At 34.4% G+C, this 17,439-nt stretch overlaps 1 protein-coding gene and 2 long non-coding RNA genes across 4 annotated transcripts in view; 1 reads left to right on the top strand and 2 right to left on the bottom strand.

Annotated features, from left to right (window-relative positions):
- Positions 1-425: 425 nt before the first annotated feature.
- On the bottom strand, positions 426-1,715 carry LOC127862436 (uncharacterized). The gene is made up of 2 exons (XR_008040615.1): positions 1,205-1,715; positions 426-868 (listed from the first exon to the last, which is right to left on the bottom strand). It is a non-coding gene; the product is annotated as an uncharacterized LOC127862436 (long non-coding RNA).
- A 983-nt stretch (positions 1,716-2,698) lies between these two features.
- LOC127862435 (uncharacterized) lies at positions 2,699-5,162 on the bottom strand. The gene is made up of 3 exons (XR_008040614.1): positions 4,791-5,162; positions 3,951-4,021; positions 2,699-2,776 (listed from the first exon to the last, which is right to left on the bottom strand). It is a non-coding gene; the product is annotated as an uncharacterized LOC127862435 (long non-coding RNA).
- Positions 5,163-8,994: 3,832 nt separating this feature from the next.
- Positions 8,995-17,439, top strand: part of LOC127862128 (DNA repair endonuclease XPF-like) — a 36,924-nt gene continuing 28,479 nt past the window's right edge. Inside the window, exons 1-2 of one of the 2 annotated variants that reach the window (XM_052401116.1) lie at positions 8,995-9,042; positions 16,402-16,502. In XM_052401116.1, the coding sequence (XP_052257076.1) occupies positions 16,429-16,502 (74 nt within the window). In that variant the 5' untranslated portion in view covers positions 8,995-9,042; positions 16,402-16,428. The remainder of the gene's footprint in view (positions 9,043-16,401; positions 16,503-17,439) is intronic. The other variant, XM_052401117.1, reaches the window with a different exon arrangement.

Genomic DNA, 17,439 nt, shown 5'->3' with positions numbered 1-17,439 from the left:
TGTATGTGGCATAAGGCATTTTCAAGATTTGACCAGGTGACCTAATTATTGAACTCTACTTGTCCCAAATTCAAACCTCCGCTTACATATTGTCAATATTAACCCTAGAGTGATAACATGCTATAGGATGATGCATGACCCATGATAGCAAAAGAGGCCACACAAGCAAAGATAATAGTATATATAACAAGAGTGCCAAACTGTCACAAGATACGCCCGTTTTAAGGCTTTGGACAACTTGATAACTTTAAAATGACCCATTTTTGAACTTGACCTACATATCATCTAGACACAACTTCTGACCAAAGTTGATGAAGATCTGATGAAAACTACTTCAATTAGAGAGCGGACACCATGCTAAATGATTGAAATGCACTAAGTGACCTCGTGACCTAGTTTTTAACCTTGCATGACCCATATTTGAACTTGACCTACATGTAGATATTGTCTAGACACAACTTCTGACCAAATTTGGTGAAGATCGGATGATAACTACTTCAATTAGAGAGCGGACACCATGCTAAATGCTTGAAATGGTTTAAGTGACCCTGTGACCTAGTTTTTGACCCGGCATGACCCATATTTGAACTTGACCTAAACATTGTCTAGATACAACTTCTGACCAAGTTTGGTGAAGATCGGATGAAAACTACTTCAATTAGAGAGCGGACACCATGCTAAATGCTTGAAATACACTAAGTGACCCTGTGACCTAGTTTTTGACCCGGCATGACCCATATTCGAACTTGACCTAGATATTGTCTAGATACAACTTCTGACCAAGTTTGGTGAAGATCGGATGAATACAATTTGAATTAGAGTCCGGACAAAGTGGCGCCGTTGAAAATGCACTAATTGACCCTATGACCTAGTTTTTTACCCGGCATGACCCATATTCGAACTTGGCCTATATATCAACTAGATGCAACTGCTGACCAAGTTTGGTGAAGATCGGATGAATACAATTTGAAATAGAGTCCGGACAAAGTGGCCCCTTTGAAAATGCACTTATTGACCCTATGACCTAGTTTTTGACCCGGCATGACCCATATTCGAACTTGGCCTAGATATCAACTAGATGCAACTGCTGACCAAGTTTGGTGAAGATCGGATAAATACAATTTGAATTAGAGTCCGGACAAAGTGATGCCTTCCGCCCGCACACCATGCTAAATGCTTGAAATACACTAAGTGACCCTGTGACCTAGTTTTTGACCCGGCATGACCCATATTCGAACTTGACCTAGATATTGTCTAGATACAACTTCTGACCAAGTTTGGTGAAGATCGGATGAATACAATTTGAATTAGAGTCCGGACAAAGTGGCGCCGTTGAAAATGCACTAATTGACCCTATGACCTAGTTTTTGACCCGGCATGACCCATATTCGAACTTGGCCTATATATCAACTAGATGCAACTGCTGACCAAGTTTGGTGAAGATCGGATGAATACAATTTGAAATAGAGTCCGGACAAAGTGGCCCCTTTGAAAATGCACTTATTGACCCTATGACCTAGTTTTTGACCCGGCATGACCCATATTCGAACTTGGCCTAGATATCAACTAGATGCAACTGCTGACCAAGTTTGGTGAAGATCGGATGAATACAATTTGAATTAGAGTCCGGACAAAGTGATGCCTTCCGCCCGCCGCCCGCCGCCAAGGGGTTTCACATAATACGTCCCGTATTTTATACGGGCGTATAAAAATGTCTAAAACTGGCTTAAGAATGGTCTGACGAAACAATGTATTTGGAACTTTTTATTTTAATATATGTCTTTACATGCAAAACACATGGAACATTTTGTTTTTTTTTTGCTGATAACTTTGCACTTCGAAATTTCTAATGTTTAACTCACTTCCTTTCTAAATCATTACGTCTTCATTTTGGTGACTCCTTAGGCTTGGGAAATTTTTTTAGAAACAAAGAATACATGTACATGTATTATTGTATACAACATTTCTACAATTTATTTCAGACATGAATACAAGCAGGTAAAATTTACGCAAAATGCAGATCCAATGATTTAATATAACAAGTTTATTCCAGGAAAAACAAGAGATGCGTTAGTCAGAAACACAATGCCCCCTACTGCATCGCTTTCATTTATAAATATTTTTTTTTATCATTTGGCAGGTAGAGATAATTTTTACAAGGGAAGTAATATTTTTAAAGGGATATAATAAAAAATATTACATCCCTTGTAAAAATGATCTGTAGCTGCCAAATGATAAATAGAAATTATCTCCCTTTAAAGCTTGTTACTTCCCTTTGATTTGTTTTTTTTTAACTTTGACCCTGAAGGATGACCTTGACCTTTCACCACTCAAATGTGCAGCTCCATGAGATACACATGCATGCCAAATATCAAGTTGTTATCTTCAATATTGCAAAAATTATGGCAAATGTTAAAGTTTTCGGACGGATGGATGGACAGACAGTTCAAATGCTATATGCCACCCTACCGGGAGCATTAAAAAAAGTGAGCTTGTGCACAGTGTAAAACGTTTGAACGAATAAAAATAACCCATGGTAGTTGTTATCAGGAAAACAGAACATTTTGAAGAATTTTCTGAAATTATGATAACAACATTATATGAAAAACATTTTCACACATAAATTTTACAATCGTGCTTCATTTCCACCAAACATCTAACAGTCGTCCAATGAACACATAGTTTAAGAGGGCTATCCCTTAGAATTCTTGCTAGTTATTCGCCGATTCACATGCGTCTATCCAATCACTGTATACGTCGATGGCTTCAGACAGATCTGAGGCAAGGTCAAGGACAACAGGACATTCATCACCATGTGACTGGTGTTATTTCTACAATACTTTTTAAATTGCATAACACTTATTAAATAGTGCAGTCATGTTTCTTAAGAGCCCAGGCCAACTAAAAATAATTAATGTAATGAGTGCATCAGTTCTTATGAAAGTTAATGATGTTAACTTCACTTAATACTTGTAATAAATAAGAAATGCAAATGAAAGTGCTGGTAGCAACTGCAATGTATACTTAGTCTTTTGACCTTTGTACAAACTGTGTATTTGTACTCCTTTTACACTAGACACATTGCCAGCTATCATATATAAAGACATGTATTATCCCTTTCCCATCAAAATTAAAATGACTATGTGCAAACAGCATAAAACCAGAACAGTCTGCGAGTAACTCGCAGTCTGTTCAGATTTTATGCTGTTTGCTGCTTATCAGTATCTAATGGTTGAAAATGAAACCTTTAAAACTAGTAAGAAAGGTCTGTAACAACATTCAACTTTCTAAGGGACTACAAACACGTCGAAATACGTAAAGGGTTAATATTAAACAGAATAGCATAATTACTATTTTACCAAGTTCAATATAATTATTTTGTACATTGGTCAGCATGATGTGCAACACATTTTAATGTAATGTTTCAGGTTGTGGGGCTAACAGAGTGTTAAAAAATCAATCGGATCTTATTGTCCATAAATATTTCATCCAAGTGAATAAGATTTGTTGACTTAAATAAGTCTTCAATACCTTTTTAAGATATTGGTGCAGACACATTTTTCAGATCAAAATAATTAAGGCCTGTTTGTCTCAAAAGTACGTTCAATTGTACTTAAAAAATTAAAACATCAAATAACCTGGCATTGCAGTACTGAAGTGGACATTAGTTTTGCCTTGCAACAGAAAAATCCAGCCTTTTCAAGGATTTCCAAAGACAGCCTTGGCAAACCATTGGTTCCATCCAGAATGCAGACTGACGTGTCTCTTTCATGATTGCTTTAGATGAAACCAAGCCAAACAAAATTTATCATTTATGAATGCATTTGTGAACCTTACTGTGTAAAATAGGCATTTCATCATTTACTCAGGCAGAACAGGGGGGAATGCTGTAAATTGGAAGGGATAGGAATTACCACAGCTGATTTTTACTGAGTGTATATAAAGGATACAGTTGATGTTTGTTGAGAAATCCTCCAGGCAGACTCCACAGGAAATGTAGCCAGTGTTTCGTTGACGATCACTTAAAATAAAGACAGCTGGTCAAAAGCATAATACAAAGTTTGTTATAAATCTTTATTAACTTCATTAACAAACAAAATTTAAACAAAATCTTCGACCACAAACTACAATCTGCAGTCACAATAAATGTTAATACATCACTTTTTTTTAAAGAAATTTAAGCATAATGTTACTGTACAACTCTAAGTAGTATATTAATGTTTTGGAAATGTGATACATTGTTGATATACAATCTTAAAACTTAACAAGAAATATCTTTAAAAAGATATACGGCGTTGATGTTGTAATGTTTGCGACCAGTGAAAGGAGATGGAATGAAGCGACCATGTATTTTAATGAAGGTAGAGAGTGATAATAAGATAATATATATAAATGTATTAACAAATAAAAATGAAGAACAAGAAGAGGTGATATTGTATGTTTTATTGTCAATAAGTATTGTGATGACTAGGTTTTCATAATTGAATGAGTAATACATTAGTTTCAATAGGAAAAGAAAACATATTTGCCACTGAAAAACTATGATCATAATGTTGGAATTAAATAAAAGATAATGTGTTATAATGTGTACAGATGTTAGTAGAATGTAAACATAAAAGACTCAATATTGCAAGCATCATAGTGATATGATTTTTTTATCTTCCTTTAAAGCTTGTTACAAAATAGAACTTTATATAAAAAATGAAGAAAACAAAGTATAAAGAAACATATTTACACTACTAAACGCAAATATGGATTATGATAAATCAAAACAGATATATTTCCAACACCTATATATTTCCTGAGTATCGCGGGCTACCGCCCCAAACCCCCGCTTTGTCGATCGTGCTAAACAACTGCGTACCGGTTAAGAGCAATCTAGTCTGTTTTTGTAGTGTTTAGTGTGGCCCCTACGGCATGTAAACAATAGATTCTTTTAATTGTACAAACATGCGATTAATGCTATACTGCTTCGTAAACTAAAAAGAAACGTTTCGATGTAATGTTTTGAGGATGTTTTGTATCAAGACAGTTTTTAATTTATTGTAATTTACATGTATGTACATATATTCATATTTCATTTTCAGTTCAATGATATCCATCCAATGTTTTAGTCAGGGAACCAGACTACCAATGTTTACGATGATTTTTGTATTATTAGCCAATGAACAATTCGGGTTTATTCATTTCGGATCTATCATGAATAAAGGTCATCTAAGGTCAAAAGTGACTGAAAAAATATGCCAAAGTAAAAGATGTAAAAATATTTTGTATCAATAAAACTTTTTATTTTAATACTCTTTAATTAAACAATGCAAGCACTTCTCAAGCACAGATAAAAGTTTAACATGTCAATAAAAGCACCATTTTATAAAAAAAAAGTGTGTATGACAATGTAAATCTATATTAAACAACATCAACAAAAGCTCTCTTGAGAACCTATTGAATCCATGTACTACAAGGTGAAATAACTATCACCATCCCATCGTAAATAGATTTGTTTAAATGAATGAGATTTTATACTTTGCTCATAAACACACAAATTAAAGTGATCACTTTGTTAGTTGTCTATGTAAACAATCAGCAAACCATGTTAGAATTATGTACTTATAAACTTATCTGAAATCAGTTTTATCTGATTAGCTCTTTGGGGGCAAAATAAGTCAGAGGTTTTTTCGTTCAAATTCAGGTCCAGTAGGGGGTCCCATTCCCAATGAAACAAGCAAATTCATTGAATTGATATCACTTGCCATCAAAAATTTGTTAATGGATCAGTGCAAATCCCTTGACATACAGTATAAACATTAAGTTTAGGGTAATAATTAATAGGTAATAATTAAGTGAAGGGGAATTGTTTGTATGCATGGCAATTCTCCCCATTGATATCCACACATCCATGAAGTTTCAAGTTGAAATTTTGTAGCGTATCTGAGATATAGCCTTGAAAAGTTACATCATACAAAAACAACAAAGGGAAATAAATCTTTGTTAAGAAGGTGCAGGGTTATGGTTCTTGTGTTGCAGTGCATGGCACATCTTCATATTGATTTCTACACACCTATGAAGTTTCCTGTTGAAATGTTGTATCATATTTGAGATAAAGCCCTGAAATGTTCCACCATAGTTTCACTTTCTTAAATAAGAGCTATTGCCCTTTGTTGCTTTTGTATCATACAGAAACAACAAAGGGCAATAATTCTTATTTAAGACAGTGAAGGGTTATGGTTCTTAAGCATAGCTGTTCTCCTTATTAATATCAATACACCCATGAACTTTCATTTTGAAATCTTGCATGGTACAGTATCTGAGATACATGTATAGCCCTGAAAAAATTCATACAAAAAGCAATCAAAGGGAAATATTTCTTATTAAAGAAAGTGTAGGGTTATGGTTCTTGCGAATGGCACTTTTCCTCATTGATAACTATACACCTAGGAAGTTGCAGGTTGATATCTTATATAATTTCTGAGATATAGCCCTTAACATTTTTGACAGATGGACAATCTGTCAACAGTGACACGCCCAATTATATATCCCTCCGCTTTTGTCAGGGATACATTTTATATATTTTTCCTAAACGGGATGTAAACAAGAAACCGTCGGAGACGGGTGATGCTCCCCAAAGTTTTTTTGTCACAATATTGCACTATATATTCAGATAAAAAGGAAACGTCTTGAGGGGCATAACTTTGGACAAAATAATACAATGGATGGTTTAGCATCTTAAAAATTTCAAAGGGCCATAACTCTCTAAAATAAATCATCTAACCAGAACCCACAAATAACATGCGCATCTCCTCAAGGTAGTTAAGCTTCCCATAAAGCTTCATTGAATTCCAGTCAGTAGTTGGGGAGAAATAGGACATAATTGCACTATATGAACTGTTTATAGAAAATTTTAATTTGACAAAGGGCCATAACTCTGTGAAAAATCATCCAACCAGAACCGGCTGATAATATGCACATCTCCTCTTGGTAGTGAAGCTTCCCATAAAGTTTAATTGAATTGCGGTCATTAAATGCTGAAAAATAGCCCAGACAAAAATTGTGCACGGATGGACGCACGGACAGTCGAAGCGGCGACTATATTCTCCCTCCAAAATTTTTTCGGGAGCACAAAAATCCCAATTGATGGTTTCCACACAAAAAACTTTTTTAAAATATGTTTCGACATTTTTATCAATCATAAATCCAGGTCTATAAGTTGAACCTTAGTAAATATAATTTTGAAATCACTTTTATTCTAAATTTACAAGTATATTTGCAAAAAAATCAACAACACTAATTTCCCAATGTTAGTCAAAACGATGCTATTTTTCCCAATGCTAAGGGAACCGGCCCCATTACCAAAATAGTAAATAATAACACTGAAATGCATCAGCATAATACTAACAGTTTGACCTCACAGGAGTTCTCATGGTTACAGAATGGACAGTTGAAAGTCACAGCCATTTTTTGGATATTTTTCACCTTTGGCGGAGGCTTCCTCTTAGACTTTCTTCGACCCATCTTGACAATCAGAATTTAATATCTGCATTGTAAAGAAACAAAATTGTTTAGTTATTCATTTGTTTGGTACATGAACATGCTGTTTGTTTTCTTCAATTGATTCCAATTATCTTGAACAAGGCAGCTTGAATTGATATGAATGTTCAAGTCTGTATTTTTATAAAAATGCTTGTTAGCCAGAAATTTATTATTGCACTAGCGTAAGGTGAAATGTCAGATGTCATGCTGCATTGTCCATCATTTCAAGCCATCAATATTAATGAACAAAATTCAAAATGAATGTATACAATATGTTTAAACAAGCGAATAAACACTACTTATATCAAAATGTTTAAACGGTGACCATTGGTTCATTAATTGATAGTTATCATTCAAAATTGTTAAAATAGTCTTGTTATGTTTGTCCTTGATAACTTGTAAAATAAGTTGAGGACCAATATAGTGTTTAATCTTCACATAAATTTTCTAAAGGCAGTAAAGCCAGCTTGATGAAGTGGTAGCCCTTTAATATCTTTTTCTTCCACAGATAATTGGGGTTGAAAACCGGGAATACCATTATATTTAATGCAATTTTTTTCTTGCTTTTATAATTAGTTGTACGGTGAAGAATACTTCAAAGTACGGGGGGTTTCATAGCTTTGTTAGTATATTTAGACTCTTTTCCTGTAAATTTGGCAACTTAAAGAGTAAAATTGACTTTTCATACTGAATTAAAACAATTTCAAGACAATGGCAACATCTATTAATTTGTAATGTTTTCACAACCAAATAAAGGCAAAATAATGAACATTAGATAGTTACTTAATAACAGGCCAAGTCTAAACCCTTTCAAACCCTATTTGCTTACATCTTTCCAAACAATCTGTTCGGACATCAACTTGACAACAAAACATTAAACTTTCTTAGTAATTTTAATCTTAATCATTAAGTAAACCCTCTTTAGACTAGCAAACAACAACATACTTTTTAAAGGTGATAAAATTTACTATAAATAGATAAATAAGTAAAGTTTTATCAGAAAAATATCATAGCAACATACAAAATATGTGGATTGCATGATGTAGGAGTGGGTGAAACTATAGAAAAAGGACAAAGTATGAGAAAATTGTAATTTTAAACACTATCAAAAATTCAAATTAAAAATTATATATTGTTTATCGTACGGTAATATAATTTGTTCAATTACTTCGTTATTAAAACTTATTTTAACACCAAAGAACAGCACAGACCTGCGTGTTTCGATTGTTTGGTGTAATTTGTCGAACTTGATTAAAATTTAATATAAAAATAGTTCACCGACTACATGTCTAGGTATAACCCAACACTGGGCCAACGTGTTTAGATTAAAAGCACATTATTTTCTTGTTTAAACTACTAACAATACCCCTTAAAAAATATTTTAGTACAGTGTAAATTTCTTACAATAATGTTCTTAATAATTACTTGTACAATCACATTTGTAACCGATTCACTCTATATAGAATCAAAACATATTCCAATATGGCAGCGCCCATGTAAAAAAATTAATGAAAAGTATTTTTCATTCATTTGCTATTTTAATTTATCAAAATGTTAATTTAAAATAAAATCTATAAAATAATGTACCATGCATACATATTTTGTCATTATTATTTGTAATTCATGACTGCATATTCAGCATAATTTCGAATAAAACTCTCAGATGAGATAGTATTACGTTTCGGAGTGATAAATTCGGATAGACCTGTGATTGTTCTTTCCTTTAGTTTCTTTACTTACTAAAGATTGTCTCTTTTTAACCCTTTACCACTTAGATACGTATTTTGACACATTTTTAGTTCCTTTGAAAGTTTAATTTATACCTATACACATTTTTGAAACAATCAAAGTTGTTTATATTATGTATGTAAAAAGTCTACATCATTGATGGTTTTGTTCAAAACACCTAAATTTAGGTTTTATATGAACAAATGGTGGCAAAAAAGCAAAATTTGCTGCACATGATGATGTTTTTTAAAAGCCAATAATTGTGGCTACAAATGTTGTGTAAAAGCCAATAATTGTGAAAATATTTACTTTTAAACAGTTTGTCGCTGTGTAATAGTCTATAAGAAGATGTTTTAAATTATTTTCATTTATAAAATCGGAAGATAAAAAAATCAGGGTTACTTGGGTGTCTTCCATTAAAAAGCTTGTAATTTGGAAATCTCTTACAACAGGCCCCATGTTTGACCCCATGGTCTACAGGCATAGCTACACCTATATGGCTGGGGTTAGGAATTAACAACACATGGATTTTTTTCTGATTGTATTAAATTGGATCAAACTTAATCAATTCTGTGACAAAACATTTTAGATTAGACAATAATAAATATGAAACATAATAAGCAGGGGACAAACATTCCACACCTCTGCTTGTTTTGATCAGTGAAATCTTGTAAGGATTTTTCAAAAGCTCTTGTCCTGCAAAACAACGGAAAAAATCATAAATTGAAACATGTATTTATTTACCAGTTATTCATTGAATTAAAAACCTTTTTTAAAAGCATATTGATTCCAAGAGTAGAACCGGAAGTTCTAATTGTATATTTCTTACCATAGGTGTCCGTTGTTATGCAAAACTGTGTCCCAAGTAAATTTATTTTTTTTGGTATAATATTGGTGTGCAGAATATGACAGTAGACTGTCAGACTCACTGTGACTGCATCCAAGGAAAGTATTTATTTTTCAGGGGATTTCTAACCGCTAGGTAGGTGTTTGAACAAGTCTGAATTTTGTCTGCTATACGTCAGACATACACACACTCTTTATAGAGGTTGGGATGATGTTGAAGGATTTAAAACAGACAACAAACCAACATACGAAAAAAATATGTTCCAACAAAGCGTTTGCAAATGGTCCAAGATGCAAAATATTTGTCATCAATTATTTGTGTGTGTTCCATAGAGTAACTTATTTCACTGCTTAAAATGGAGACTACACAGGTATTAACAAACAACTTAATCAACTGGGTTTTTCCTCCATAAGCTGAAGATGACATATTTGTGATAAGCCATTATGAATAATCTAAGGAAACAACATTTCAACAGTGATGTAGGAAACTTTATAAGTCATATTGACCCTTTGCAATTTTATGTCACACATATTTTAAGGATATTGAAATATTCCTAGGCAATTGTCCTGCAGGACTTGTGCAGTCTTGCCCTGCAATTCATAACAATGGCAGTATGTTGAGCTGAAAATGTACACCTTCATACAAATCATATGAGTCGTGTTCTGAGAAAAACTGGGCATTAAGGAATCCGGGTCTGTTCGCCCTAATTTCTGTTCGCCCTAAATCCTGTTCGCCCTAAAACCTGTTCGCCCTGGGTCCGTTCGCCCTAAATTTTATTATCAAAGCAGGGAAGCAATAAATATAACGAAATTTGTTATATTTTTAACATTTTAATAAATAAATGACAATTTAAGCTACAAACTTGCCTACATGTGTGAAAAAACAAGAAGGCGCTCTTTAACGTGTAAGCGTGTTTGTAACAAAGCCGTCGAATGCCAGTAATTTTCTCTTATTGTTTATTATATTAATTAATGAAAACTTTGTTACACAAAATATACCGCTCTGTTTCATTAACATAATTTATTTTTATTTTCTTAATCATACGCTAATAATCATATTAAAGATAATTTCTAAAAAAAATAATAATAACAGTTCTGTTTTATAAACATGATTTATGCATGCATTAATATTAAGTATACTCTTTAGGATAATAGTTTCAACTTAACAATCATATTCTACATAACTGATTTCTATATGATTTAGTAATTGTTCTCAATGTTAACTATATTAGGTTAATACGACACTCAATCAATCAATTAACACAGATCGTTATCTCTATAATCTCTTAATTAATCGACACCGATCAATAAAGGCCGGTTGCTACTTCACACCGCGCAATACATGCGAGAATTATTGGAAGTTGATCAGTTTAGTAAATTGAATATTGATGATGTTTTTATTGAGATTTAATGATGTTTATATGAATTTTAAATTTATTTGCCTATGCAGGGATCGACAAGAATACAAGAATTTAGATAATCCGACAGACGGTGGTTATATATTGCTGAATGAAAGAACCATAAACAACGCAAGAAGTTACACTCAAAATCTCATAATCTTAATGACTATATTACACATATTAATGTACAAATAATTTATAAATTTAATGTATACAGCTTATATATAGAATAATAAATGATGCACTTTATATTGTGTACATATTTGTAATATTTAAATTTCCATTTTAACTTATTTAATAATTTTAATTAATCATAATTAATAAAGTTTTACTTAATTTCAATTAACAAAATTTTATAATTACTATTGCATATTTTTTAAACTTACTATTGCATATTGTTTAAAATGACTAGTGCATATTGTTTAAAATAACTATTGCATATTGTTTAGAATAACTATTGTATATTGTTAGAAATACTTAAGGAATTGCGCAGTCCGTATCACGCATTAAGCCCAGTTTTCACAAAACCACATCGGTATACTTTTTGTGCTAGGTAAGCTACAAACTCTAACATATGGAAAAATACATTGATGTACTATAATAAAACAGTTTAGTAAGCTAAGAGAGCGAGTAGCAAATTCCAATCTAAATTGTTTACCAAATCAAGAACGCAAACGTAAGCTTCTTTAATTAATTACATTTATTATGGATCAAAGGATATTAGCGCTTAACGCTAATTCGCATAAGTCGAAGAATGGTAGCATTTAATGCTAATTGAAAATGAAATACGATAGAGACAACATTCACTAAGACTGTAATGGACAGAATGATTTATTATTAAGAACTAAATAATTTATCTACGTAAATGAAGATCCCGTTACCAGTTACATTAGATGGAAATAATGAAATCCTCAAGGAACATTAAAATATATAGAAAAAGTACGTACGATATGTTTTTATTATATACAATTGACAAATTAAATTAAACTAACCAGTCCCACATAGCCGATGCTGCCACCGTTCACAAACGTCGCATGTAATCGCATGTTGTCTTGGTCGTACCTCCAAATTGCACGAAATGCACAACACATTATCCATTTTTGAAATAATAGAACCAGACATTTGAGCTCCATTTTATATACTGTGATAATTCACAGTTAGGTTATTCCGAACATATCAAACAAAAACGTGTTACCGAAATATAAAAGACGGCGCTCTTTAACTTGTTAGCGTATTTGTAACAAAGGCCAGTAATATTCCCTAATTGCTTATTATATTAATTAATGATGAAATCTAAGGTACAAACTTGCTTACATGTGTGAAAAATCAAAACGGCACTCTTTAACTCGTAAGCGTGTTTGTAACAAAGGCCAGTTATTTTAACTAATTGCTTACTATATTAATTAATGAAAACTTAAGGTTCAAACTTGCTTATATGTGTGAACAATCAACTGTTCATACCCCGATATGCACATGATAATATAGGGCGAACGAACCCAGGGCGAACGGACCCAGGGCAAATGTGTAACTAGGGCGAACGGACCCGATACCGGCATAATGCATGTGCATAAAGTATCATCCCAGATTAGCCTGTGCAGTCCGCATAGGCTAATCAGGGACGACACTTTCCGCCTAAACTTAATTTTCGGTAAGGAGGGACTTCCTTGAAACTAAAAATACCATAAAAGCGGAAAGTGTCGTCCCTGATTAGCCTGTGTGGACTTCACAGGCTAATCTGGGATGACACTTTTCGCACATGCATCAAGCCTAGTTTTCTCAGAACACGACTCATATAAATAAACTTATACAAAATAACAAATATCCAAAATGCAAGCAAACATCCAGAATTTTTAACACAGACACAATTTAATGTAAAATTATGTATTTACCTGTAGGTTTAAACCGTAATCATACAAAAATGGCTATTTTTTAGTTCCTCTGGAAATAGCCATCTGTCTTGCTTGCTTTCTTTGTGTGTTGTGATGTTGTTTGTAGTTGCAATAATTCAACTCCCAGCTATTGACCCTCCTTGTCGCTGGGTGCTCGTTAAAAAAAGATAGGTTAAGATCGTTTTTGCACCCTATGAAGAATGCATATCCTACATAAGCTGTTTTGTCCTAAGTAATGGACATTCAGGACATGTTAGCATCTTCTTGGTGATTTACCAACTAATTTTTAGCTCATCTATTTTTTGAAAAAAAAAATGAGCTATTGTCATCACCTTGGCGTCGGCGTCCGGTTAAGTTTTGCGTTTAGGTCCACTTTTCTCAGAAAGTATCAATGCTTTTGCATTCAAACTTGGTACACTTACTTACTATCATGAGGGGACTGGGCAGGCAAAGTTAGATAACTCTGGCGTGCATTTTGACAGAATTATGTGCCCTTTTTATACTTAGAAAATTGAAAATTTTGGTTAAGTTTTGTGTTTAGGTCCATTTTATTCCTTAAGCATCAAAGCTATTGCTTTCATACTTGCAACACTTACTAACTATCATAAGGGGACTGTGCAGGCAAAGTAATGTAACTCTGACTGGCATTTTGACAGAATTATGTGCCCTTTTTATACTTAGAAAATTGAAAATTTGATTAAGTTTTGTGTTTAGGTCCACTTTATTCCTACAGTATCAAAGCTATTGCTTTCATACTTGCAACACTTATTAACTATCATAAGGGGACCGTGCAGGCAAAGTTATGTAACTCTGACTGGCATTTGGACGGAATTATGGGCCCTTTATACTTAGAAAATTGAAAATTTGGTTAAGATTTATGTTTTGGTCCACTTTACTTCTTAAGTATCAAGGCTATTGCTTTCAAACTTCAAATACTTTCATGCTATCATGAGGTTACTGTACCTGGCAAGTTGAATTTTACCTTGACCTTTGAATGACCTTGACTCTCAAGGTCAAATTATTAAATTTTGCTAAAATTGCCATAACTTCTTTATTTATGATTAGATTTGATTGATACTTTGACGAAACTACTCTTACCTGACATACCACAATAGACTCCACCCAAACCGTGCCCCGTGCCCTCCCCCCCCTCCCCCCTCCCCCCCACCTCCCCCCTCCCCCCCCCCTATTTTTTTTTAAGATCATCTCACAAATGACCACCACACCCTCACACTATACCCCCACCCCACCCCCCCCACCCAATTTTTTTTTTATTTTTTTTTTATTTTTTTTTTTAAGATCATCTCACAAATTACCACCACACCCTCACACTATACCCCACCCCCCCCCCCCCAATTTTTTTTTTTAAACGGTTATGTTTGAAATACCGTCCAACCATCGCACCCAAAAAATCCCCCACCCCCCCATCGCCCTCCCACCCACCCCCCCACCCCCCCGCCCCCGATTTTTTTTTTCTTTTCTTTTTCGCTTTTTGGAAGATAATGTAATAAATGTCCACAACCCCACACTATACACCCCTCTTCACTCCACCCCTCCCTTCTTTGTGATTGAAAATGAGAGTCCCTTCACCTTTAAAAAGAAAATAGATGAGCGGTCTGCACCCGCAAGGCGGTGCTCTTGTTGCACATACCATTACCAGGACATAAGGTTAACACTAAATTTGTTGGAGATCTGGTTTCTTACACAAAAGTATGATATAACATGCTTCAGTTATACAGGATCTACAAACAATTAAACGCCTAAATGGTCCTTTTAAAATCCGGAGGTTGGGCTCTTTTCTCTTATTTTTGGGAAAGGAGGGTGGGGGGGGGCTAAATAATGTAAATGGTGGGGGAAATTTCATGGTTATGTCATGAACAATCTTGCGGAATTAACTAGTAATGGAATGAAGCATATATACCAGTATAAGTGTTAAATAAAAATGAATAGCTTGTTGCACTATTGTAATTTTTATGCCCTCTTCAAAGAAGAGAGGGTATATTGCTTTGCACATGTCGGTTGGTCTGTCGGTCGGTCCGTCCACCAGGTGGTTTCCGGATGAAAACTCAAGAACGCTTAGGCCTAGCATCATAAAACTTCATAGGTAGATAAATCATGACTTGCAGATGACCCCTATAGATTTTGAGGTCACTAGGTCAAAGGTCAAGGTCATGGTGACCCGAAATTGTAAAATGGTTTCCGGATGATAACTCAAGAACGCATATGCCTAGGATCATGAAACTTCATAGGTAGATAGATCATGACTTGAAGATGACCCCTATTGATTTTGAGGTCACTAGGTCAAAGGTCAAGGTCACAGTGACCCGAAAAAGTAGAATGGTTTCCGGATAATAACTCAAGAAAGCATACGCCTAGGATCATGTCACTTCATAGGTAGATAGATCATGACTCGCAGATGACCCCTATTGATTTTGAAGTCAGTAGGTCAAGGTCACGGTGACCCGAAATAGTAAAATGGTTTCCGGATGATAACTCAAGAACACATATGCCTAGGATATTAAACTTTATGGGTAGATTGATCATGACTCACAGATGACCCCTATTGATTTTTGGGCCAAAGGTCAAGGTCACAGGGACCTGAAATAGTTAAATGGTTTCCGGATGATAACTCAAGAACACTTACGCCTAGGATCATGAAACTTCATAGGTACATTGATCATGACTCGCAGATGACCCATATTGATTTTCAGTTCACTAGGTCAAAGGTCAAGGTCACGGTAACCCGAAACAGTAAAATTGTTTCCGGATGATAACTCAAGAACGCTTTTGCCTAGGATCATAACACTTCATAGGTACATTGATAATGACTCGCAGATGACCCCTATTGATTTTCAGGTCACTAGGTCAAATGTCAAGGTCACAGTGACAAAAAAAGTATTCACACAATGGCTGCCACTACAACGGACAGCCCATATGGGGGGCATGCATGTTTTACCACCAGCCCTTGTTGTATGTTTGATTTCTGTTTTTATAGTTTGTGTCTCTTTCAGGAAAAGTGAAAATTACAGACGTTGACCATGAATCTTCTTGAATATGAGCAACAAATATTTTTGGATGCTTTCCATGAAAATGGATTACTTGTCATGGCAAAGTGAGTTTGATTATACCAATCAGTACTGCTGATATATTAATTATGCCCCACTTCGAAGAAGAGGGGGTATATTGCTTTGCTCATGTCGGTCGGTCGGTCTGTCGGTCGGTTTGTCCAGCAGGTGGTTGTCAGACGATAACTCAAGAACGCTTGGGCCTAGGATCATGAAACTTCATAGGTACATTGATCATGACTTGCAGATGACCCCTATTGATTTTGAGGTCACTAGGTCAAAGGTCACGGTGACCAGAAATAGTAAAATGGTTTTTGAATGATAACTCAAGAACGCATACGTCTAGGATCATGAAACTTCATGGATAGATTGATCATGACTTGCAGATGACCCCTATTGATTTTGAGGTCACTAGGTCAAAGGTCAAGGTCACGGTGACCTGAAATAGTAAAATGGTTTTCGGATGATAACTCAAGAACGCATACGCCTAGGATCATGAAACTTCATAGGTAGATTGATCATGACTTGCAGATGACCCCTATTGATTTTGAGGTCACAAGGTCAAAGGTCAAGGTCACGGTGATCGTAAATAGTAAAATGATTTTCGGATGATAACTCAAGAACGGTTTTGCCTAGGATCATGACACTTCATAGGTACATTGATCGTGACTCGCAGTTGACCCCTATTGATTTTCAGGTCACTAGTTTATGTATGTGTTCATGCATGTTTCCACATAGATCCCTACGTACGTCACTTTGCTTGTGTTTTCAACGGGTCGTTAACTAATGGGTGGATCACGTACAAATGTATAAATTTGAATAACTTGTATGTGTAGATGATCATAACGAAAGGAAATTTGACTTCGAAAGTTTTTTGACAGATTTATGGCCCTTTATCTGTTTTTTCTCAATGAAGAATATATAGTCCCAAAATTGTTTGTTTTCAATCAATAATTTCACAGTTGAATAACTTCAATGTTTTTA

Source organism: Dreissena polymorpha, chromosome 16, assembly GCF_020536995.1.
Source record: "Dreissena polymorpha isolate Duluth1 chromosome 16, UMN_Dpol_1.0, whole genome shotgun sequence".
NCBI classification, from domain to species: Eukaryota; Metazoa; Mollusca; class Bivalvia; order Myida; family Dreissenidae; genus Dreissena; species Dreissena polymorpha.
The sequence above is the reverse complement of the archived record's forward strand: the minus strand, read 5'-3'. Positions and strand labels throughout refer to the sequence as shown.